This window comes from Erithacus rubecula, assembly GCF_903797595.1.
Source record: "Erithacus rubecula genome assembly, chromosome: 1".
In the NCBI taxonomy this organism is placed as follows: Eukaryota; Metazoa; Chordata; class Aves; order Passeriformes; family Muscicapidae; genus Erithacus; species Erithacus rubecula.
In genome coordinates this window covers 35,675,604-35,702,261 of record NC_136658.1, presented here as the reverse complement: position 1 = coordinate 35,702,261, position 26,658 = coordinate 35,675,604, and the positions used below count along the sequence as shown (strand labels likewise).

Genomic DNA, 26,658 nt, shown 5'->3' with positions numbered 1-26,658 from the left:
ATGTTTGTCTTCTAGATGATGAGTGTATGAACAGGGATTTTGGTTAAAATCTATCATTAGCTTAGGAGTGATTAGCTGTCATAGTGTTACAAGGAAATCAGCAGTATGGAATTTGGAATATTGTTGCTGTGGCTATAGTTGGTCCCTAAATAAATAGACTTGAAGAACCTCAATTTTACTCGAGTCTATAATAACTCAAAGGTGGACTATTTATAATTGAAATGTAGAATCTTAAAGAAACCAAGGTAGTGCCTAGAAAGTCTTGGGTAATACTAAGAGCTAGTTCAAACATTTTATCAGCCAGTGTTATAAAACTGTTTTGAGATATTTTTCAGTAAAATAAAAACAATTAATATGTTAAATTGATGATATTAATGTGATGAATTGAACTGTTCATATCTGCCTGTGAGATCAGTCTAGACTCTTATTTGTTGGCAGGTTTGAACAATTTTGTCATTTTGCTATAAAGTTCAGGTAAGTTGTTTTGTTGTTGCTACAACTGCTGTAGCAGGAATAAGGCTACTGCTATTGAAGAGCTGATTAATATTAATTCATTAATCACTCTGAGTGATGCTTGTAACAGGAAGAAGTGCTGCAGTCAGTTGCTTGTGCTATTCATTTGGTTGCTGCCTCTTAGAGGTGTCTGTAAAAACAGGGTTACTGCAGATTGCTCTGGGTTGCTGCAGCAAGTGGTGGCTGTTTTGATGGCTGGGTGGGGATCATTACTGTGTGGGAACAGAAGAGGTTGGCAGCAGGGACACCCAGCAACCCTGAGTATGCAAACAGCAGCTGAGAGCTCAGTACTGGCAGTCTCGGGGTTACCATCCATAGTGTTGAGAGTTTCTTTGGGATTTCAGCACTTGTAAGTTTAGATTTTAAGATCATCGAGGTGATTGTGTGAAAATCCTACTGACTAGTGACATCAGTTTAGTTTGTGGAACAGCAATGGCAGCAGAAATGCAGTACTCTTAAGTGCATGCAACCATATAAGATACTTGGCTTTGTTTAAACTTTCAAGTGAAGATTTCAGTTCAGCAAGCAGAATGTTGATTTTGAAGTGGAGAAAGTGTATATTCAGCCCTCAGTGAGCGTTTCTGAATGCAGGAGTGTGCTGGGACTATGAGATTCTGCAGCTGCTGCTTTCCCTGTTTGTTTGCTTTTCTCTGGCTGTGGGTTCCCTGTGCCAGATGATGTGCCTGCAGATCACTGGGCTGGTGTTCAGGCCACAGAGCAGAGCAGAGTACCAGTGCTACTTCTTGAATACAGGAGCTGTGGGTGATGATGTAGAGGGAAGGTGTCTTTCACAGAACATGTAAGTTGTTTTGTAAGAACCATGTTTGGGTGCCTCTTTCATGTTCCAAAGGTGAACAGGCCTGGTTTTAAAATGAATGTAAGATTTTGTTACTGAAGTAAAAGTAACTTCAGACTAAGTTTGCCCAAAATGAAGTTAAGAGTCTTGAACGCCCTTTTTGGAAGGATGTAAAGCAACACCTTCAGGCTTGGCTCTGTCTGTAGCATTGCCATGTGCAGGTAATAGCTTTGCATAATGTTGGCTTATGTAATACCAGTTACACTTAATGATTGTTTTGCATCAAAAGTCTGTTCTAGATAAAAAAAAAAAAAAAAAAAACCCCAAATCCAAATGTGGAAGTAATATTTTATAATAAGCTTCAGGAGGAAGAAGGATGCAATAGAATCATAACATTTAAACAAGAAGTATAATTTTCCTTCTCCATTACATATAAATATGCTAAGTTAACTGCAGTTTTTACAATTCAGTATGATTTTTTTCCCTCCTGTTGAGTGCTGCAGACAGATTAGCTTAGTGAAGAGAGCAACATTACTTTCCAACATTAATTTTAGGTTTGGAAAATAAGACTTCTTATATTTTAGCCTATTACTTGAAGATGTCTATTCAAACTGCTTTTGAACTTGGATATCAGAGCTTTGCAGCTGAAGATAGGGTGGTATTTGTATACCAGAAGACAGGCTCTGGAATCACATTAGGCAGCAGCTAACCAATTCCAGAAGATTTAAAAAGAGAAAACTAAGTGGATTATAATTTTAAAATGTCATTATTTGGATTTTGAAAGTAATGCAGATGAGCTTGTTAGGCCTGTGGCTTTGAGATAAAAGCCTCTCATTGTCAAAAACTCTTTTGACAGATTAGTATTGTCCTTAAAAAAAAAAAAAGAAACCCAATGGCATGCTTGCCTTGTCCTTAAGCCCAGACTGTATTTGTCAGAAGCAGACATTTAACAGGTAATATGACATCATCTAAATCTACTTGTGGCATCAGCTCTTTAGACCAAGGTATATCAGTTCCATTGGTGTTATTTTGAGGTGTTGCAAAGGGTTGTATCCTCAAAATGTGAAAGGTGGGATGTTTTTGTAATTGGACAAGCAAATATAGGTGACTGGATTTGATGACTGTGGGGATGGCCTAGTACATGGTAAATGTGGACTTTAGATGGGTCAGCAAGAAGTTGTAGCTGCTGTGCAAAATCAGGAAGCAATTATGAGCAAATGTGTTAGCAATAGAGAATGTTGGTAGATACAGGAGATGAAAAGATGTTGTATCAGAAAATGTAAAAAATAAACATCTGCCCAACTCAGATGAATGTTGATAGAGTATTGGACAACTTGATATCACCTCTTTATCAAGTTAAATATTCCTTACAAATAATCTGTACTTCCAGAGAATGGAGAAACTCGCTTTCACCCTGGAGAACCATTTGCTTATACATACTGTACTTCTGTTACTTCTTATTTTAAAGGCAATTCTTAAAAACACAAACAAAAGGTGCCCTGGATGACTTTCTTTCAGGCAGCAACCCACACACATCCTTGCAACATTCAAACATTTCTTCTTCCTTAGAGAACCTAAGATAAACATACATTTACACAGTTGCAGAACAAAGGCATTTTAAGTTTTCTGTTTATTTTCCTGAAACTTTTCTTAATCATTATGTGGTTGGTGACTTTGGAGAAGGGGGCAAAGAGCAAGAGTGACAGAGTGCCAGGTTGTCATGCTCTGCCTTGCCAGCTTATGGCAGGTGGGTTTTGGCATCTGAGCAGAGCTTCAGTGGTGTACAGAAACTAATTTTCCTTTTAGACATGACCTTGTCTTAGATGGAAGACTTGTCTGCCTTAGTTATACATACAGAGACAGAGGGATGCACTTATGCTGGTATTACATATAATGAAGAAGCATATTTAAATAATTTCAGGCAGGAATATTTATCCAGTTTATTTTGGTTTTTTGGAGCCAGATTTTTGTTCCCCTGGCCTGTCATTCTGTAAGTCTTCCAAACTGCAGCTTGTTTGAACTTAGTTGTGATAGTTGGATTAGATTTCCTTTCTGTTATGTTCTGAGTGAGTACTTCCCTGCAGTGTATGGAATTATCTAAGTAGTATTTAAATGTAAATTTTCATGATGTGACAGAGGTTTTGAATATAACCCTGAAAATGCAGAAATGTTAATAACTTTTCCTGGAGAGAGCAGCTAGCTAAAATAAATACTTGCATCCTTGGTTTTAGACTTCCATGTCTGTCATTTAATCAGGAACATCTTAGTTTTACCATCTATAATAGGCTCTGTTCAGGCTTTTCATTGATGAAGGTAGCATTGCACTGTTGTGCATGTGTTTGTGTCTATATGTACCAATAAATAAAGTTTGAGTTCTAGTTTACCTCTTAAGTATTTTGCAAACATATTTTTTTAGTTAAAAAAGCAGGAAGTGGTGTGGTGTGTGTTCTTCAATTTGTCTTTGTGCATTCTTTGACTTGTGCTTGAGCTGTGTGAGTGATTCATGGGAAGAGTGATGGGTAGGGCAGCTGTCAAAGTGATGTGCTCTCAAGGCAGGCTGAAGTGTATGGAACTGTTCTAAGAAAAGTAAAATTGTCATTGTCTTCTCTTCCTTCTCTTTGGATTGATTTGGATTATTTTTCAGAATTGGATGGTTATTTCTTTCAGTGATGGCCATGTAAAATGTAAGATGTGACGTGCAAAACACTTTCTGTGCTGGGATCCTGTTGTTTTTTAACTGTTGACCCAGGAATGTACATGGCTGTATTTTCAAGGCTCCTTATCCCAGGGCTGAAATTTCTGTATTTAGTTATAAAATTTTGTAGGTCCTTAATCCCATTTATTTCTTGTCATTCTCATTAATCATCAGTGGAAACCACTGTAATTTATTTTTTCACTTCTGCAGTAATGGAATTTGTACAGCCCCATGCAGGACCTTGCAATATGTGTATACTTTGTATGTCCCTTCAGAAGCTAAAGCAGCATATAGGTGGAGGAGCATTTCAGATAAAAGACAAAAGAAGAAGACATTTTATTTTAAACCATTTGCATTGATCAGATGGAAGTTTGTAATTTTTTTTGTCTCTTGCCTACAAAGAAGCAGGTAGGGATAGGTGAGAACTTAGTAAGCATTATAATTTATTCTGAGGGGACTTAAATTCTTTCTTTGAGGGGACTTAAAAAAATGTGGGTTTGATAATTGGCTGGCATAAACATTTAAGTGCCATTGCAGCTTTGAGAAATTTCGTTTTTACATTCTGAGCCAGAAAGAGTCTAGAAAGATACAATCAGATACTATATATTTATGTATTATTGCAGTAGATTGAAATATACCCTCCAGCAACACTTGCATTTTTAAGTAATTTTTTCTTACCTTACCTCTTTTATCACTTAGAAATTTTGAGAGTAGCATAACTTATCCAGAGCATGTTAGACCATAGTAATGTATAGTCTGTAGGCTGCAGTCCAAGTGACTGAGAGTTGGAACAGTCTGATAAATTAGACATACAATTTTCTATTAAGATATATGTTTTACTGGATAAAATTACATACTATTCTAAAGACCAGCAAAGCATATAATATTTCAGTGATTTTGACAGGACAAATATTTAAAAATATGTGAAAATAGTGGTGACTGAACAAAAATGCTGCTTTATAATTTTCAGTTTGCATTGGAGAGAAATTTTTTTGGATTTTGTTCACAAAGTCACATAGGACATAATAATACACAAACTTGCAGAACTTCTGTTAAATTTCAGAGCAAGTTAAAGATTAAACAAATGTGATGCTGAAGTGATAAATAAGCTCTTGAACATAATAAAAGAAAAAAAGAACCTTGGAGAAAATGCAAGGTTTGGATGGCAAACTAAGTAAGATTACACAATTCCCTCGAGTATTGTTAAATCAAGGCCATCAGAATAGGGCAGTAGATTGGGTTTGTTTTTTTTTTTCTGTAGGTGAATAATTCTTTTTCCTGGTGAAACAAGTGGAAAGGGGCTTTACTGGAATCTGAGTAGATTGGTTTTTGGAGTGATTGGAATTGCTCAGCAGATTTCAGTAGGTAGCATGTTCTCTAGTGAGACTTGTCTTCTGGATTTATTTATTTCATATAAAACTTTTACTATAAAGATTGATGTACAGTCACCATTTGGCTTGCATTTTTCCTTGGGTAATAGAAGCTGACCTTTTGTTTGCAGTCACGAGGGATGTGTTAAGGAAAATTGGATTGTTTATTGTACGTGTTCTAAATAGTGATGTTCTGTAGCTTACTAAAGAGAGTGAATTTTAAAAATGTATCTAAACATGATAGAACAGAAGCCTGTTGCTCAAAATACTGCATGGGCCTTTTTCTGTGCAGTGCAAGAGGAGATGCACTAGGACAGGCAAACAAACATGACAGTGTAATAATGATGTATGTTGTTATTGTTCTTTTTCTTGATGTAACTATACATTTTCTGCAGACAGTTCCCCTGTAGGCTGTGTGATTGTAAATCCACCTTTCAGTGTGCAGATGAATTCGTTGGTACCTTCTACAGATAAGAAGGAATGGGCCAGGCCTGTACTGCATTGGTTTGCTGAGGACTTAATATTTTGTATTTGGAGATTAGGTAGTAGAATTTAGGTTTGCATATTTTGAATACCTTTGATACCAGCTTTCTTGCTTTGACTGAACAGAGCTTTATTTTGCTGCTGTAGGGATGTTTAGAGATGGATTTTTTTCCCACTGAGTAAATGGATAAATATATTGGTTTTAATTTTCCAAAGTTCTTGAGTTGTCTCTAGCTTAAACCAGTCAAAACTTCTATATAGCTGTCTACCTGAAATACTTACTTTTAAAGTACAGGGGATAAATGATGGTCATTTTAGTGGGATTTCCTGAGAAATGGAAAGGTGACTGACTATATGTATTTAAAGATTAAGCATGTCTGCTCTTAAGATACCCACTACAAGATTAGCTTTCAGTGGCTATGAAAATTAAATCAAAGTTTATCTGACTGCCTGCAGGTCAAACTCTCTGTTGTGTTTTTTCTTTTTCTTTTTTTTTTTTTTTCTTTTTCTTTTTTTTTTTTGGTGCAGTTGTATGAAAAGTACAGTAGAGATTTCTGCTTAAAATTAGGCAGTCTCTTGCAGCTTATTTGCAGGAAGACTGTGAGTGTAGCAGGATTTTCAAGGCAAGGGATGAAGAGGCAATGGTATTACTGGGGATGTTTATATTTACTTCAAGCAGCTTGAAATGAAGGGGAAGCACTTTGCATAATGGATGGTATCAGATTAGCCAGGTTATTTCAAACATGCAGTCATGATTCTTTGCCAGTTAATTATGGGTACTTTTGAATTTATTTGCTGGATGAAGGCAAGATGTACTGTGCTTCTTCTGCAATTTTAAGAAACCAAAGGTTGATTGTAGCTAAAAGAACCTAGTATTACGTTTCAAGGAGTATGATAGTAGTGATGTGTGCAAATGTCTCAAAAATTATAGGAAAAACTCTGTGAAGTAGGTGACAGAGAAAAATGATAGTTTATTCAGTGAGGAGGAAAAACACGGATAGAAATCAAGAAATTATGAAAAGATTAAGCTTAGTCTAAAATATCTGATTTCATAGGTGTTTAGGGCTATGACAGTGACTAGCGTGAAGGAGAAAGAGCTTGAAGGAAGCACAGCTTGGAAATTAGAAGCACGGAAGAGTCATTAAATAAAAAGGTTAAAAAATACATCTTTGAAACTGAATCTTATCTCACCTCCTGGTTCCAGAAAGGAAGCAATAAAATCAGAACTGAGAAGCATTTGTGAAAAGAACCTTGTCTCTTGCATTCGTGTGAAATGTTAGGTTTTCTGAAGTCATTGCAAGAGGAGCTGTGCTGGGACTGGAAAGAAGTTTTACAGTGAAGATTTATGCAGTAACTGCCCATCAGTGTCAGAGCAAGCTCTGGCTCACATCATATCTGCAGGCAGCCTCTGTCTCCTTGTGGACACTCCACTGATCTTTTGGATCCTGATGGGCTTGAGCAGCTTAGGGAGCTGGGTGTCTGTGTAATACACATATAAATACACATGTAATTGGTTGTTACTTGTGTCACTTAATCTAGTGAGTTACAGGACTTTGTAGCTTGCCTGGAGTAGGTGATACTGGATACTCTATTAAACCTGGCTCAAGTTCTTTGCATAATTTCTTTGGGGATCAGTTTTACTGGGGGAAGCATCTGCAATGATGACTGTCTTGAGATTGCTGCTGCTCAGAGAGGGCATTTGGAATTAGCTGGGAAGGCTCATGCTGAGCTGGGAAGGGCCACTCTCACCTGGACTGAGTGATGCAGGAAAGGCTGCATGAGCATTCTCATCTGTTCAGCCTGGAGACACATGCAGTCCTGATACAAACTCAAGGATAAGCCAGGAGGAATTAGCATTTTTAAATATAATTTCAAGATCTACATGTGTTAATGTGTCTCTCACCAACAGTCTTATTGTCCTGTATTTCTTTTAGTGTCTCATATCCTTAAACTCAGCAAAAATGAAAGTTGTAATGTTAAAGAGAGGATGATCATATGAGAACATGAGTTTAAATGGTTGTGTTTTATTCTGATTTGCTCATAACTGTACAGGAAATTGTATCATTGCATTTAATGAGTAAACTTGGTTTAGTGGATAGTTAAAAAGCAGAGTGTGTATGCTTAAGAGCATTGTCCTATAATGGTTTTAAATTGCTTTTAATTTTTTAAGGTTTTTGTTTTCTTGGAGAAACATGGGTCTTCTGGGTTTAAATGCTAAACTGATTGGGTTGAAATGTTAAAGATAAAAAAATTCAATATAGTTAGAATTCTAAGAAGAAAATTTCAGTGCTTCATTTGGACTCAAGCACATTGAACACAGTATGAGCCACTAGACCTTTATTTATGAACTAATTTTCAAATAGACAATTCTATGATAATCTTGTCTGCCTGTGAAAAGAACTTTGTTAAAATGTAAAAAGATTAAAAAACAGATATCCTGATCAGAGTCTGTTAGAGAATACGTCTTGTTTTCTATTCTTCCTGCTTCTCAACACTCATTTAAAAATGGACTTAATTTTTGAAACTCTTCTTTGTTTAAATTTTGCATTCTCCACCAGATCAAGTTACAGTCCAAGCTCAGGTTCTTTTCTAGAGGAGCAACATCAGCAGTGGAGGCTCTGAAATATATAAGAAGTTAACATGCATAATGCATGTTAATTGAATAGGAATGAATATTAAATGTGCACCTTTTCAGGGACCTTTTGGTTCCCAAGTGTAAAATTACTTCTTTGGGATTTCACATATAGGAGAAATAGGGCCATAGATTGGCAGTGGGGATATGCTAGGAAGTAAATGTCAGTGGATGACTAGGAGGAGAGGAGTAATTACCCTATAGAAAATAATGTACCAGCAATTCAGATATATCAATTTGTTAGTTAATTAGTGGATGAAATCTGCTTTTTTCATAACTCATATTGCTTAAATAGTAAATATTCAGTCAATTAAAAAGCAATTTTGTATGATGAGCAGTAGCTTTTACAGGGCAACCCTATTGCACTGAGACTGTTTGTCTGTATTGGATATGACATTAGTGCTAACCAGGGATGACAAGCTTCTTTAATTAACAGTGCCATACTGTTCATCAAATATAACCTGCATGTCTACTGAAAGATAAGCTCAGCTGTGAACTTTACTCCACTGTCTTTATTGCCCAGATCCTAATTACCTAACTTCATTATAGTAATGCCTTTTTGGGACTACCTAAAAACAGTGGCCAGACAAAATTAAGAGAATAAAAAGTGATTATATTTATTAAAGGGCTTAAAGGTACATTTTGGGCAGACGAAGCCTCCACCCAGGAGCTACACCCAAAAATGGTGGTCATGAGCTTCCATACATGTATAAGTTTTCATATTGGAGGTTAATTTTCCAATTGCAGCTTCAGATAATGAAGTAATTTTACCCTAATTTTGCTCTTCCCCCAACTCACTTTTGTTTCCATCTCTCGGGGCCTGAGGCATTGAGGTGTCCTTGGTTCCCAGGCCTGGAGAGGAATTGATTTGTCTGACCAAAATGGGAAAAGAGTAGTTAACACTCTATATGGACTTTAGTTATACACTAAATAAATATTATGAAAAATATAAAAGCTAAGGCATCAGTAGAAACTTAGATGTTTCACTGAGATATACATACAGTATTAGGTGTCTTAATCTTGGACTATATCCCATATTGAGTATGTGAGATGACTGTACGGTTCTCCTGAAAGAGGTGGGGAAAGTGTGCTTGTCTAGGAGTATCCATGTTCCTTCAATTCGTGTTTTAATGATATAAAAGGATCTGTTTTACTGGTGAAATTGAAGGTGGGAAGAGCAATATGTGAGCTTGTCACTTGGTTTTACTGCCTGGAAATTTTGTATGGGTATCTAAAAACTGAAGTTGGAGCTTACTGAGTGTATTTTTCTGAATGTTGTGGAGTACAAGTAAAAGGCAATCTCCAGCAAACTTTGTGCTGTAATGGTTAGAACACCTGTGTCTTCACTGTGAAGTGGTGGCATTCTGGTAGTCATGGACTCCAGGTTCCTTGCTGGGAGTGCTGAGGCTGAGTGCTGAGGCTGAGCTTATGTCAGTAGGTTTGTCTGTGATGGAGGCTGGCAGTGCAGGCATTCCTGACAGGAATAGGACAAATATCCTTGGATTCTGAAAAGCTTTGTTACAAAATAATTCATTTTACTCTCATTGCTTATGTATTTTCATCTGAACACCATAAGTTTCTCTTGACAGTCTTTCTGACCTATAAATATTGCTTTGTAATTCCACAGTGATGCTTTTTTCCAACCAAAATATGTTCTTTTCAATAACTGAGTATTTCTATTGGGTGCATAAAACATTGTGACTGTCCAGGCAATAAAACATTATTGTAGAATAATCTTATTTATAAAATCACCTAAATTTTGGAAGTTGGCCTTGAAAGAGGAGAGACAAGTAGTTTTACACTGAGAACATAAAATGTGATTGATTCTCTCTGTATTCCCAGGTCCTGCCATTGGAAAACAGAATGAAGGACGCCACACGTTTCCCCCTGGCACTGAACATTGGGATGGGAATAGTCATGGCCTTGTACATCTCACTGGCCACCCTGGGGTATCTGCGCTTTGGGGATGAAATCAAAGGCAGCATAACTTTAAACCTGCCTCAGGATAAGTGGTAAGTGCCTCTGTGATTTAAAAGCAGTAACCTAGAAGGCAGAATTGTTGCAAAGGTTGTTCCATGCCCCTGTGCCATCAAGATGCTCAGACTTTTAATGTATCCACAATAGAGCTGTAGTCCTAGCCAGTAATTTCTTCCATATTAGGACTTGCATATGGAGAGTGATCAATGACATTATAAGCCATTCCATCTCTAGAAGGAGCTGGTTCCAGGACTGTTGAAGGAGGGAATGTGTAGTTTGCAACAAGCTGTCAGGCAGTTGTGAAACAAGCTGTCTTTACCTTGGATACCCTGGTAATATAGTGACCTTTTTTAGTGTAATCACAGAGTTTAACAGGTGAACAAATGGAATAGAAGACATGAAAGATTAATAGGTTTGTAGTTCAAGTGCAAGTCCATGGATTGTGTATATGATGACCTCCTATCAGGAGAAGGAAGCTTTTTTTTTTTTTTTATACCATGAGGACTGCACATATCACATGCTGAAGATGCACTGAAGGTGATTTCATCTGCTGTATTATTAGTTTTGTATCTGTATGTGGATGGATGTACTCTAACTATTCTTTAATGTAATTAATTTTTTTTGGTACTTTTGTCTGATAGGCCTAAAATTGGGTATATTAGCAGTTCAAAAGTGCTAAAACTGACAACTATTTTAATGTTTTCATTCTGATCAAATAATGTCTTACAGTTTATATTCATAGATCTACTTGTTAAATGTCTGTTGTAGTAGCTTATTAAAATAATGAAATCTCTATGGAAAGAACCCCCCCTGCTTTGATGGACTAAATTCTGACTTTTTTATTCTTTGAAAAAGAGGAGAACACATGTAAAGAATGTTCTTAATTTTTAAGTGTTACTTTTTCACTCTCTTTTCTTCCTTTTCATTCCTTGGAGTCAATGTGAATTATGCATTTTTAATATTCTTAAGAAGTTTTGTTTAATTGCCAGACTGATTCCAATGTTTAATACATGAAACTATAAAAATGTGTCTTGAAGGATGAATGGTTTTTTCATTGCTAGAACTTTCATCTATTTCTTACTGCTAGTTTGATTGCTTTGTTTTTTGCTGCTGTTGTAACAACTGAGATTTGGGCCTTAATGTTTTTTCATTTTAGGGGATCTTTCTTTCTTTCTTTCTTTCTTTCTTTCTTTCTTTTATCTTTCTTTCTTTCTTTCTTTCTTTCTTTCTTTCTTTCTTTCTTTCTTTCTTTCTTTCTTTCTTTCTTTCTTTCTTTCTTTCTTTCTTTCTTTCTTTCTTTCTTTCTCTCTTTCTTTCTTTCTTTCTCTTCTCTCTTCTTCTCTTTCTCTCTCCTCTCTCTTTCTCTTTCTCTTTCTCTTTCTCTCTTCTATTCTTCTCTTTCTTTCTTCTTTCTTCTTTCTTCTTTCTTTCTTTCTTCTTCTTTCTTTCTTTCTTTCTTCTTTCTTTCTTTCTTTCTTTCTTTCTTTCTTCTCTCTTCTCTCTTTCTTTCTCTCTCTTTCTTTCTTTCTTTCTTTCTTTCTTTCTTTCTTTCTTTCTTTCTTTCTTCTTTCTTCTTTCTTTCTTTCTCTCTTTCTCTCTTTCTCTCTTTCTCTCTTTCTTTCTTTCTCTCTTTCTCTCTTTCTCTCTTTCTCTCTTTCTCTCTTTCTCTCTTTCTCTCTTTCTCTCTTTCTCTCTTTCTCTCTCTCTTTCTCTCTCTCTTTCTCTCTCTCTTTCTCTCTTTCTCTCTTTCCCTTCCTTCCCTCCCTCCCTCCTCTCTTTCTCCTTTCCTCCTTCCTTCCCTCCTTCCTATTTTTCTCCTTTCTTCCCTCCCTGCCTTCCTTCTTTTTCCAGGGCAATCCCTAGCACAGGTACATGCTGGGCAGAGAGTGGATTGAGAGCTGGATGATCTTTGAGGTTCCTTTCAACCCAAACCATTCTGTGACATTTAAAAAACCCCACAGAAATCTGCAAATGTTTACTGTATCTATTCTGTGTGATGCAGCTAAAAGGAAAAATACTTCTATTTCTAATATAAAATGGCAGTCCTTGCTGTTTATAAGATTAGTGAAAACCTTGTTTTAAATGGTAGCTTTGGGTTTGTTTGTGCCTTAAGAGAGGTGCTGTTAAAAAACAAGGAGTGAGAGGAATGTGGAATAAGCTAAGGTTGCTACCCACTGTTGCTTTTTATTGTGCTCATGCAAGCAACAGAATGAACTTTATTCTGCATCCCTGCTGTCTAACAGAGCTGTTCACATACGAGTTTTCAAATAGCTCCTGGCTACAGTGCAGATGTGATGATGATGGTATTTGTCCTGATGGCTTTGCAGGCCTAATGCAAGGAAACAGATAATAAAGGAGATGGAAACTGGTGCTCTATAGGGTTGGAAATTGGCATTATAAGTGTAATAACCTCAAAGCTACTCAGGGCACATATCCAGTTAACAAAGTCATCTGTTTTTGTCTTACCCTGGAGAGTACCCCAGAGCACCAAACAAAATTAGGAGAAGCAGCTCAGTGGTGAGCTCAGGGATTGTGATGTATGGTGCTGTTGCTGTGCAGGACAGTGGGTCTACCTGTTGCAGTACTGAGGGATAAATGGTTGCAATTAACTGGGCTAGGAAAACAAATTTCCAGTGAGCCATAGGACAGTGTTTTGCTATTTGGTCCTCACATAAAAAGTCAGTAAGTTGCCAGTTTGAGCTAGAGAAACTGCAAGGAGCAGAGGAATTTTTTCTTTTATAAGAAGACAGTCAGTGAAAGAGCCTGGAATGTATCTAACAAGTGAGACTTGGCTTATGTTTTTAATTCCAGCTGGACAACCCCTGTCTTAAGAATAAGCCTTTCCTGATAAGGAAAATTAAATTTAAATTCTGCTGCTTTCTGAGTTTTATTTCATGTCCTCACAGATGAATTGACTGGAAGGCATACACAGGCCCTAGACTGGTTAAGTTCTTAAGTTCAATTTAAATAGAGGACTGCTCATATTCTTAAAAATTACTGCTAGATTAGTGTCTTTGGATAAATGACTTGGTGCTATTCCATTTTAGATGGTGTTTGGAAGTACAAATTGTCACTCAGCATAATATATTATTTAAAAGATATTGAAAATGGACTTAAAGAGTAGTTTTCAGTATTTGCAAATGTAAATTGTAGAAAATTCTGCTCCAATACTTGGCAGTGTCCATGGTTTGGGTCTCATAGGTTTGTAAAATGGTTTGGGTTGGAGAGGACCTTTAAAGATTGCCAGTTCTGATCCCTATGCCATGAGCAGAGAAATCTTTCACAAGACCAGGTTGCTCCAAGTTCCATCCAACCTGGCTGTGAACTCTTCCAGGAATGGAGCATCCACAGCTTCACTACCCTCATTGTAAAAAATTTCTTCTTTTTTCTCATTTGGGATCTTGTCTTCTTGATGCTGAATATGAAGGTTCTTACCACCATCTGGTCTTTGTTCCTTTAGTATAAATCCTGAAGGTTAATGACCATACCAACATTGGTGTATTGAAGTTTGATGAAACTTCACAAGGGAGTAATTCAAGTGAAAGCTTTGCATATTTATTGCTCTATTTGGTCTAGCTGTGTTGTTCTGCAAGTTTTGTTCCCTACTTGCCAATGTTTCTACCCTAAAAAAGGGCATAATGAAATCTAAAATGTAGAATTTAAAAGAGGTTTAGCACATATGAATGATTTAGATTTTTATTAAAGGGTAGTCTAAGGAGTCATCTTTTTCTGATTGGAATTTAATATTAAATTGCTAGTAAAATCATCTCAGTAATATAAAAATTATTTTTTTAATTTGGAAAGTTTTAATCCTCATAGAGCTGTAGAAAAATAGTTTAATGGTGATGCTTACTTTGAACTACTGTGTTTTTAAAGTTTTGAATCCTGTTTTTGAATATATTTTAGAAATTACTTTTGTAAAGGCTTGGGGTAGTCTGAAACCTGAGGAGTAGGGGTGAATTCTGGGTATCTGGTCAGCTAAAATTTAACCAGCTAAAATCTATCTAAGCTTCTGGAATAAGGACAATCTTGCAGAGCTCTTGTTCCCTCTAAATATCTAGAAGCTACTCAGCAGTCAAAAAGATGTGTGTCACAAAACCAGCAGCTTCTAAACTATTTACACCATTACGTGAACATGTAAATTGATTTAACAGTTTTCCTATTTGTCCATTTGTATGTGCATTTGGAGATTCCCTGAGTTGTGTGTAGTAACGGCCAAACCTTTGATACAAATAATTTAAAACCTATTATTCAAAATGTATTTTTAGTTGAAGCTTGTATTTCTTCTCTTCCTCATATTATAGAAACATGGAAACATAGAAAGTATGGTAGAAAAGACCTGAGCTGTAGAGATATATTTTTTTCCATGCCATACCATTTGGCCACAGGATAAGGGGCCAAAAGCAGCCCTGGCTGGATTTTATTTACTAATGCAGATACAGACTGTGATACTCAAAGAGGGAATGCTTTAAGTGACCCCTGCAAGGCTTTGAGACATACAGAGATCAAGGTCCTATTTGTTTTTTCCCTACTCTTGCTGGTTTTTAAAATTTTCTAGCTTATGCGTGTTGGCTTTTCTTCTGTTTAACATCTTTTTAAGGGCTGAAGCAAAACCCACGATTTTCAGTGCTTGGTCTGCTTGGCATCATCTTCTGTTGAAACAAGTTGTTTATGAACTCACAACACCCCATGGCAAATGAACCAAGCCCTCACCCAAAAATTTTATAATGTTCATAGAAAGAAAATCATACAAAGAGACTCATAATTTCTGTCAGTTTGCTGCAAGCAATGACAAATACTTGTAGTAATGCAGCACGAATTAAAAATATATCTAAATTTAGAACTGTTGGAGGCATGGATAGATTTTTGTCATTTGTTTACTCAGTCACAGGTAATATTGGTAAGGATGTCTGAACTTTATTGGAAGATTTACTCTAATTTGCTTATCTTTTGCAATTTCTTAGGCAGTTAAATTACTATATTCATGTTTGCTGGTGGAAATTTTTTTTCGTATATGTATGTGTATATATATCTCCTTAGGGATATTATCAAGGTAATTTTTTATGAAGAATTTGCAACTTACATACTTATATGACTGTAAATGTTTTCAACAGGTTGTATCAGTCTGTAAAAGTTCTGTACTCCTTTGGGATTTTTGTGACGTATTCGATTCAGTTCTACGTCCCTGCAGAGATTCTCATTCCAGTTGTCACCTCCAGAGTGAGGCAGAAGTGGAAGTTACTCACTGAGCTTGTGGCAAGAGCACTATTGGTCTGCTCAACCTGTAAGTATATGCAGAACATCCATTAAAAAACTTGTTATTACATTTTGTTTGGACCTGCTTTTTAAAATATATGTTTTGTTGTTTATTTTTCCGGAGTCTAACAAACTTGAAATGTTGTTTCAATACTTCACAATATTTTGAGTTTTATGAACAAGTGAAACTAATGTTGTATTTGTATTTTAACCACATTTGTTTTAGTAGGTGTGACCAATTATTTGACAACAATACCTTTTACAGGTAATACCCTGAAGATGCCAACCAGGAAAATAAACCTTTTTCAAATAACATTTTTTAAGTGAGACACACATTGCTGAGATTTGTCAGCATTTATCTATGTGATCTTCAGTACATGCTTGTCATGGAGAAATTATTTCTCTGTTTTGTTGATCTGAGGATTAAGTGTAAGGGGGTGTTGGCTCTGTACCCATAAAGAAGCATTGGCAAATATGGATGACTGGTCACGGAGTTCATGAAGTGCCACTTACTTTGGGAAATAATGTTCCAAAGCAGTTTTGCATCTCTGCTTTCACTCCCTGTTACTCTTGTTATTTGTCTTCCTTGTCCCCTAATCTTCCCATCCCTCCTGCTGTGTCCCAGCTTTCTCACAGCTGGTTGGGATCTACTAGCAGGAGTCAGCTGAGCTGACATTGAATGGTGAATGTACTTTCATCTAGGAATCAATACTCCTGAAGATAAAGAACTGTGGGGAAAAGTTCAGCTTTGCCTTTACAGCTCCCAGCCAAAGTGCTCAATAACATAGCAACCTTTTCTCAAAGACATTATAAAAAATTGTTTCTAGTACAAAGCTGGCTTGTTGACTTGGCCATTTGTATTGAAATGAGCTGTTAATACCTTATAAACAATCAAAACTGATAAATAAGCAAAAAATGCTAAACTTTGAGTTTTAGGCGAAAGTATTGATGAAAGAGATGTTTGGTTTGTTGTCTCCATTCCCTTGATGAATGCAGTAGCTAATGTGCTGGATGACACCTAAGGATTGTTGTCAAAGAAAACTTTAACATCCAGTGAGACCTTCTTAAGGTCAAGTCTGTTGAGAAAAACAGTTTAATGTCAGTGCAATTTAATTACTGCAGTAAGCAAAGGGAAATACCATCAATCTAATAACTTGCTGCTCTGGAAATACATCTGCTTTGTGAAATCAAAACAATAAAAAGAAAACCCAATTTTTTCTTGAATGATGAAGTATGTGCATCATATAGCCTGTGTTCTTTTTCAAGTGATCAAGGTGTTAAGGTTTTAAGATTGAGGATAGATGAGTATACTGTTGCTTATAGCCAAAGGCTTCAGGGATTTATAGGTGAAAGATAGTTTCATGTCTGATGAGAAGAGCCAGTGGTAAACAGGCTTAAAGGCACGTTTCCCTGATTGACTTGGGAAAATTAAAAATTACTTAATAATATTCAGCCATAGGTTTATTTCTTAACTTTATCATTCACCTTTGCAATTTGTGGGTAATTTCTGAAAAGGGAAAACTGGGAAACAATCTCCAAGAAAAGAAAGTAGAAAAAAGAAAGGAAATTAGCTATATATATGTAAAGATACATATATACAAAAGATATAGCTATATATATAAAGATGTAGCATTAGAATGCTGTATCATTATGTCTGAAGAAAATATGGATAGTAAAATTGTACCTAGTGTATACCATTGCAACTTAACCTGTGGTATGAATCTCTAAAATGGAGCTGCTGAAGTGTTATGGGTGTTACCAGGATATTTGAGCATATTAAATTGTTTGCTGCAAGGCACAAAAAAGTAACATTAAAAGTTTGCTCTTAAAGGTTTGATGTTTGCCAGCCTGTTGTGTGATGTGTTGTATTATCCTAATGGAATTTCAGGTTTTTCCCAGGTGGTTTCTACAACTTGTATGCATGCAGTAGCTGTAATACTTTTTCACCAACAATTGTGTTAGCTCCCATGCTTGCATTCATCTTCTGTTTATCATTTTTCATTGAAGTACTGGTTTTAAACGGAATTAATTTAAATTGCATCACTTTTCACTAAGCTGCACTTTGTCTGATTGCAGAACATGTTTCTAAAATGATTCAGAAAGTGTTTCTTTAATAGAAAGTAAAATCCAAAACCTTTTAAATTGAATTTTAGAAATTAAATGGTTTTGATATCAGTGACAGAGTATGTTGTAATGTCTGGACCATTCAGAGGTCATACACTGCTTAAAGGGAATCTGCTTTCTTGAAAATAATTCTTTGAGAAGAGAAACTTAGCTGTGTTGCTAGCAACACATTAGCTTTTTAAGAGAAGACATGAAAAACCACTTATTACTAATTCTTGGGATTTTTGCATGACTCAAAAATTATGTCATTGCTTTACTGTTGGAGTATATGAGCAACATTTTTTGGAAGAAGCAGACTCAGGAGTCTTTTTTTTTTTTTTTTTTTGTCTGGTCTGATAATGTTTAAGTAAGGTCTTGACAAATGACTGGGGATGTAACACACTGCCAAAAGCCATCTGTGTTGCTTAGGGCTTTTCATTACTTACTTGCTCACTTTTGGGCACTTAGCATTGCAGGAAAATAATCTCAGGAATCTTGCATTTTTAGCTTTCCATCTTCTGCTTCCTCTGCTTTTTTCCTATTTCCTTTGCAAGAGACCAACATCTCTTCATCTTTGCTTGGATTTCACTATATATGATGTAGCAAGTGGGAAGATCCCACCATACTTCATAAATCCTGACACAAACCATTGTTTCACAAGCTCAGGTGAGCAGCTGGTGCACAGAGTGGAGGGGTGAGCTAAGCTTGTGTTAAAAGCCCAGACTAGAGCTGGAGCCTGGGTTTGGTGGATGCTGAAAGCAGGTGGGAGCTGGATGTCCAGCTAGCTAGGCAGAAATAGGCTTGAAAGTTGGACTAAGCATCACTATAGAAATTAGGAACACATGAAAATAGAAGGAGTAGGACAAGAGTCTCCACTGGATTTGGAAAGCACTAGAAGAGATACACAGGTGCAATTTTGTGTGGATACTCCTTTGGTATTTGCAGTATATGAATGCCAGATAACCTCAGTGCTTTGGAATATTTGTCAGGGTGGAATATTTATAATGTTAAAAGTATTTACCCCAATTTTACATATTTCAAACTGGTCATAAATATAGTTTGGATCTGTGCTTGCTGCATCTGCTTGGGTGAAGGTTGGGCATCATGCCCAAGGTTCAGCCCTTAGCCAAGCCTGTTAACCTGATAGGATTGTATGTCCAGCACATTGGGATTAACTGTTGAAGTGTGAAGCTTTTTTAGTTTGCTTCTGAAGGAACTGGACCATCCTGGATGAATTTTTAAAAGATGATTTAATATTGTAATGTAGAAAGCTGTAAATTTTCCCTCTCCAGAGGTCAGTTGGTCTGGGAGAACAAGAAGAAATCCCTTTTTACTCAAATCACTTCTGTTATGCCCATTGCTTGAGGTAAACTGCTGTTACATCATGAGTGTTCCTTACTCTCTCTTGCTTACTTGGTACTGAGATCATGGTGGTTCTGGAAGGAGAGAATTTGGAGAGGTTTTGTTCAGCTTAAGCAATTGATTATCCTGTATTAACAGCTTCAAAATATGCTGAGAACTTGGATAACTTCCAAGCTTTAGTCAGTATTGATGCTAAATGGCATCAGATATATTCACTTCTGATGCCTCACAAAATTTAGGATGGGGCAAGAATATAAGTTTCCACTAGAATGAAATGTAAATATCTCACTGTCTAGCAAGGGCCTCCTCATGTCTTCTGACTGAAGGACACTGAAGTTAAAACTGCTTGCTGGATGTGTTGGAAGAAGTATTGGGGAATAAAAAGTAGTATTGAGAAAATATTTTATCTGAAAAGGTGGCAGCAAATCTGTGAAGAAATAAGGGAATAAAATAGTAAAGAGCAATTCTAGCATTACCTTCATTTTTAAAGAATAACTTGTGTTTGATTTATTAAAGATAGTAATGAAAAAATATTTTGTGAATTGGTAAAAGCTGCTGAAGAATATCAGAACATATGTTAGAGAAAACTGGAGTTGAGCATTAATAGTATCTTTTATCCACACAAGAAGTTTAGAATATTATTTTTTTAATAGCTTAATTTAGGGCTGTGTTCCTGCAGCCGCGGTTCTCCTGTTAAAAGGAAAATTAAGAAATACTGCATTTGCATGTGGATGTGGAGATATCACTTAAATTGTCAGCTGTTTTGATTATTACCTTGAAATGAAAGAAATTTAATTGAAGGGCTGATCCAGCTGAGCATGAACAGAGCTGTTACTGAGCTGCTTGCCATTAAGTCTGAGCATAGTGTGTAATTTTACCAAGAGGAGAATAAATGCATTATTCAGTTGAGCTTATCAGTTATGTTTGCTAAATATTTCCCTATTTTAACTGTACCTGGTTTTAGGGAAGAACAGTTCCCTATGCTGAACAATTAGACACAAGATAAAATGATGTTTACCAGATGTCTTACACTGTTTATTGACATTGTGTCAATAAAATACTTACTTAGAGTAGCTACAGGAGAGGTAACATGAAGAAGTTTCAAGATCTAGTAGATCTTAATGCATACTCTTAGGATAAACTGATAATAATTTATGCAGAAGAGGCTTATGTATCAGTTATTAGACATGGATTTTTTTTAATAAGAGTTTGTTCATTTCAGAGAGTAATATTAATGACAGAAAAATGGAATAGTTAAATTAGCGATTTAAGAAAATTCCAGATGGGATATAAAATATTTGTGTGGACTGCTAACAGATCCATCAAAGTGGGCTTTAACACAAAATAATATGAATTGTCAAAGGAATAAAATCAAATATTTGAGTAATTCAGGTAATTTTTCCCCACTGTGTATTGGGGTTTTATCTGGGGCGTTTTTGGATACAGGGAGCTGGTGAGCATAATTCTTGCTTCCAAGTAGAAGATCCTGTACTGTGGTTTTAAGTTGAGAGATGATCATTGTGTGGCTTTTTGACATATGCCTGGGCATGAGAAATAGATACATGAAATCTTTTCAACCTTTTGAATATCTTTGCAAGAAGAATAAATCTCTTACTTTCAGGGTTAATGTATCCTAATATGAGTCCTTTCTATTGATGTGCTGTTATGAATTGTCATTCTTATGAGTTGCCATTGGTGTAGGCATCAATTTATGGATGTATAGTGACTTAAGTTCTTTTTCACAGTGCAAATATTAGAGTAACTTTACCCAATTTTTATATATGGATACCAGGTATCTCTGGTTTATGATTAATGGTTAAATGTTATGATTTATTTGAATGGTGCTACAAGTGTTTCTTATTGCTTATTGCTTATTGTTCCAGAGACATTAATGTGTGAATACATTTTCCAAATAGAACTGTAGGGACTAGCAGAATGGTCTAATGTTAGTATTAATCATTGCAAAGTTTTATATTTTAAAAGGTGTATATAGAAAGTTCAGGTTGTAAAGTAAATTCCTGAAAATCTGTAACAAGTCCTTTATCTGTTTGGTGGTTTTTTAATCACTTTGGTACATGTTAGACTTCTGTTCAGGTGTTAGAATTCTGAATAAATTTTGATCTTGCACTTCAGATTTTGAAGTACAGTTCTTTTAAAAAAAAATATGGCAAAGAAAGAAAAGTATGGGCTTGAATATTGGGCACTGGATATATTCAAGAACTGACTGGACTCAATCCTGTGCCATGAGTCTGTAATGGCCCTGCTTGAGCAGGGAAGTTGGACCAAATGACCCGCTGTGGTCCTTTCCAACCTTACCCATTCTGTGACTCTGTGATTCTAGGATTTGTGATTGAGGTAAAAAATGAAATATTTTGAAATATTTGTAATAAGAAAATTAAAAAGTAGTTTTGAGCTTGTCATGAAATAGGCTAGATTTTCGTTCCAAGACATTTTTTCCATAATTTACAGAGCAAATGAAGTGCAATAACTTTAAAACTAATCAGGCCTGCTTTTATTTCTTAGTTCCACCCCATATTTTCCATCTGTGTGCTTAAAAGTAACAACTAAATATATATATATATATATATATTCTCTAGCTCATAGAAAGTGAACTTTATTTGGAATATTTCAATAATTCATGAATTTGTGTTTCTCCATTATTTTAGCCCATTATATTTCTATGCATGAACTGACTTAGAAGAGAAGGTCATTTATTAGGTTTCTTCTTAAATGTCATACACGAGCCAGTGATTTTCTGTCATGCTTATTGAGTGGAGCAGCTATTTTTGTATGTACCCCTTATGCATTTTACATCTATTCAGTGCTTCATACACTTGAATTTTCCTTTAAGATCCAGTGTTTCCTAAGGGGAAAGTAAAGGATTCAGAGGATGGAAAAGCATTAGTTTCTTATTGCACAGTTAAGAGGAAATAGATAATGGTGCTTAGCATTTTAAAAATCTCCCCGTTTTTTTTTCCAGGACATTGGCTTATGTCTTCCTTCCTCCCTTTTGATGTGCAACAATACAAAATTGAAAAGTATATTGAGTTCATGGACATACCAAAAATGATAACGTGCCATGCTTTGCTTAGTTGGTTAATCTGAATTGAGTAGTGTGGAATATTAATCCCTATGTTTTCATTTGATAAGGTCCCTCAGTGTAGATGTTGTGATAATGAGCAGCATTCATTTACTGCTACAGAAAGTCTAAGAAACCTGTAGCACAAATAACATCCCATTCATTTTTTAATCCTTTTATTTTCAACATCGTGTTCAGATATTCAGTGGTTTGTTCCTTCCTGTTGTATCCTGCAAACCTTGTTCTGTCTAGATTTTTTTTTTAAACAAGGGAGTTTTCCTAGAGCTGACTTGCACTGTGGCCCCAGACTTTTGTCATGGCACAAACAAAAAAGCTGTTTTCTAGAGTTTAGGGGATGAGGGGAGAAAGAGGAATACCTTTACAGTATTTTTTTATGATGTGTGAGTCAAATAAACATCTTACTGCTTACAAATGTAGAGTATCTTCTATCTTGTCTTTGGTTTTCTTTATCCCACAGTATAATAATTCCATATTCTTAATTATGCTAGTTCTAGCAGTCAATCAGAAAAGAGCAGATTGGCCTCACTAATTAGCACAATCCCCTTGTTCTCTGTTTAACTATTTTGTGTGTTTTTTCATTCTGCAAGCAGTGGAACATACTGTGTTTTGACTTGCAGTAATGCTCGCTGATAAAGCTCTTCTGTTGTCAAAATAATGTTCTGATGTCAAAAATTCTATGCCTTGTTCTTTGTGGTTGAATGATGTTCTATTTAATATGGGGTGTTGTGCTAAAGTTAGCTGTAGTTCTTTCTTTAATAAAAGATACCTTGAATTGTACTGCTGTCCTACTAAACTGGTGTGAACCTCTTTCCTGAAGGACTCCTTGGTTCAAAGTCAGGTCTCCAAAGGAATTATGTGTATACAATTATTTTGTAAACATTTCCCCCCACAAGTGGCTCTGTCTTTGCTGGACTAAGATCAGATACCATATTTTTGTTCTTCTTGCTTTTTTACTTTCCTCACTGGTATCTCACCCTGATCTTGCTGGTTGTATCTTCTGTGACCTTTCAGATTTCAACCTCCCATTTTGCTCATTTTTTGGAAAGCCACTCACTCTTGTGTTCTGTGTTTATCCACTGACTTATTCAGTAACCATAAACTTTATATTTTGTAACTTTGTTGCATTTATTTTTCCATTTTTTTATTTCTATGCCTTTCCCTTTATTTTATACTTTAATTGTTGGACATAATTCATCTGTGATATCAGACAAGAAGCTATAGGATTATCAGTATAAATGCATCAAATGAGCCATTTGATTATGGGACAAGTAATCAACTTGACATGATGTATTCCAGATCTAAAGTCTAAGTGGTGAAGGAAGCTGCAATTATGTGGTTTATATTTACTTTAATTATCCCTATTTGATAGCTTCACATTATATTTCTTGCTGGAAGGCAAAATGATTGTAAATACTTGCTGCAAAGTGCACCACTGAGAATATGGCAGGAGTTTAATTTTAAGACATGGTACTTAAGCATATAGACTAGGCTAGAAGAATTTACTGTACATTCAAAGTGTATCTGGAGTGTGATTTAACATTTTCATCCTGTTTCACGGTGGCCATCTAGAAGTTCCTTTGTGGATGTAGATTTAGGATGCAGCTCAGAGACAATGATTTTTGATTATAGAAGCACAAATTCTACATTTATTACTTTTGGAAAAAAGGGGTAGTAATTTTGGATTGCATTCTGTTAATTAAAGTCCTGTCTGTACAGTTAGCTGATTTTTAACAAATTTGAGTCAAAATAATATTTAATGGGCCAGAAAGAAATTGCAAGGCAACTGGCTGAGGTTAAGGAAAAGTTAAAGTATCATGAATGAAAATTAAAGTATTCATTTTTGTGGCTCTGCTCAGCTGGATATCTAAGATATAATTCACATTCATCTTTGTGCCAAATAAACTGTGGAGTAGTGATAAATTAACCTGCCTTCTGAGGATACAAGAGTCTGCTGTGGAATTGGGAGAAGCTGAATTATTTGGCAGCATTAACATTTATTCAGTAGGAGAAAAGTAACTGGAATCTTTTATGTTTTGGGTCATCCCAGGTACATTTCTATGAGTCACTGTTTTAGAAATAACTCTTTATATTTTTTTTAATTGCTGAAAGGAACTGCTGTCTCGTGTAACTCTGGTGATATCTGCATCAAAGCAGAGAAAAGTACCCAAAGTGTTGGGCATATCCATCTTGATTGTAAGTTAGTATCCTTGCTCTTTTATCTGTGTAGTTAAAATTTGGCTTTTTCTGTGTTGCATTTATCAAGCTACAGCTTTTAGGTGCCATTCTTTTGTCTGCTAGTTTTAAGGATCTTTCTTACACATATTCTGTTCCACATGTTAATACAAGCAGGCCATAATAAACTTGCAGTTAATATACTCTTTCATAAACTGAAAAGACTGATGTTAGGAGGCTTCATGTTTCAGATAATTTTTTTAATACCAGTATAAAAGAATGCTAACATCCATACAATCTCTTTCACATGTTTGGGTTGGAAGGGACCTTAAGGATTATTCAGTTCCAACCTCCCTGCAGTGAGCAGGACACCTGACACTAGAGCAGGTGGCTCAAAGCCATGCCAGCCTGACTTTGAACTTCCAGAGAAGGGGCATTCACAGCTTCTCTGGGTAACCAGTGCTTCACAACCCTCTTGAAGAATTTCTTCCTAATATATTATCTAAATCTACCTTGTTTTAGTTGAAAACCATTACCACTTGTTCTGTCACTCCAGACACTTGAAAGAAGTCCCTGTCCAGCTTTCTTGCAAGCCCTTTTTAGGTCCTGGAAGGTGCTATATCTCTTATCCATCAAGGGGAAAATAGTTTAAATTGTGCTTACAATAGTGCTGGGCTTAGAAGTCACATTAAAATTTGGGAAGGGATCTTGGAGTCATTGTCCAGATATTTCTGAAGCCGTGAACTCAGTATCCACTGGTAACATAAAGGGCAGTGTAATTGTCAGAAAACAAGACTAAGGGTGTCGTTTTGCTGCCATATAAGTCTTGCTTATCTGTGGTTAAAGTGTCAGTGCAGTTCTGGATTCTGTTTTCACAGGGATGTACTGGGGTGAGGGAGAGTAGTGAAAAAGAAGTGTTCTCTGACTTCAGCCCACATTGAGCTCTGGGTGAGTCAGTTTCTTACTAACACATGCTGGTAAATATATATGTCTTTAAAAGCCATTCCTTGCCAAAAGGAAAAAAATATATATTTGATAGTTCAATGCAAAAATAAATAATACAGTAGCTATTTTCCCACATTACTCTTATAAATTTCATTGGCAATTATCAGAGGAGTAAGAAGATAACATATTATTTTAATTTACTTTTTCCTTCTCTGTGTAGTTGTTGTGTTTTGTATTTTATTCAGTAGGTGGTTGAACCCCAAGGAAAAGAACAGCTTAGTTATTAAGTGGTGTATATGCATAACTTAGAGTGCTCTGCTCTTGCCATGAGAGAGCTGGAATGACAATAATCACAATAAAAATAAACACACAAATTATTGTGAGCAATTGTTTTAGTTCAAATAACTGTCATTTTATATAACATAAAATTACAGGGGGTAAGCACAATAGAAAGAATTGCTATGATTAAATACAAACAAAGTGCTTGATAGCAAAATATAAAGCAAGAACACAGACTTACTGAGTTGATTACCAAAGTGCAGGGTAACATTTTAAATTCACCAAAGATAATCAGTCTTCAACTAGTTTGCAACAAAGGACTATGTATAATAAAAAGCATGACAAGTTTTCTCAAAAGTATGTTGGGTCCTGTGGTTCTTGATTTTCCAGCTTAATTCTAAAAGCCATGAATGTAGAGCAAGTTCATGGAGCAAGTTCAAAATAAATTCTCAGTGCTAAATATTGCCCCTCTCACTTGCCAGCACATGGAACATAATAACAAGTTACCTCCTTAGGCAGGCAAGATTTAGCTTTCTACTGGAAGTTAACAGGGATATATAAAAGGGAACAAAGGAGTTATGGCTAACTTTTTTTCTAACTTATTTATTCAGCTCTGTCACTTGGAATAGCTATGCTTTACAAACGAAGATCCTAGAAAAACTGGTATGGTTATTTTCAGGGGAGTTCATCTAAGGCTGGTTTTCAGTGTGTTGTGTATGCAAACACTAGATATGCTAAACCTCCTTTGAAACTTTAGAGAAGACTGAAGAAGGAATTTCAATGTAGGGTGTCATTAATATTTGCTGTTCTGTATTTTGGAAAGGCTTAGCATTTCCAAAAATCTGCCTGCTGGTTTATGTACAGCCATAAAGTTATCCCACAAGCTGAGAATCAAAATAATTTTCTCTAATAGTATCACAGAAAAAAAAAAATGCAAAATCCATTATGCAGCAAAATGGACTATTATGTATATTC

At 35.8% G+C, this 26,658-nt stretch overlaps 1 protein-coding gene across 4 annotated transcripts in view; it reads left to right on the top strand.

Annotated features, from left to right (window-relative positions):
• Window positions 1-26,658, top strand: part of SLC36A4 (solute carrier family 36 member 4) — an 81,844-nt gene that overhangs the window by 24,073 nt on the left and 31,113 nt on the right. For all 4 annotated transcript variants that reach the window (XM_079317105.1, XM_079317107.1, XM_079317106.1 and 1 more), the window contains 2 exons: window positions 10,332-10,501; window positions 15,581-15,750. In XM_079317105.1, the coding sequence (XP_079173231.1) occupies window positions 10,332-10,501; window positions 15,581-15,750 (340 nt within the window). The remainder of the gene's footprint in view (window positions 1-10,331; window positions 10,502-15,580; window positions 15,751-26,658) is intronic.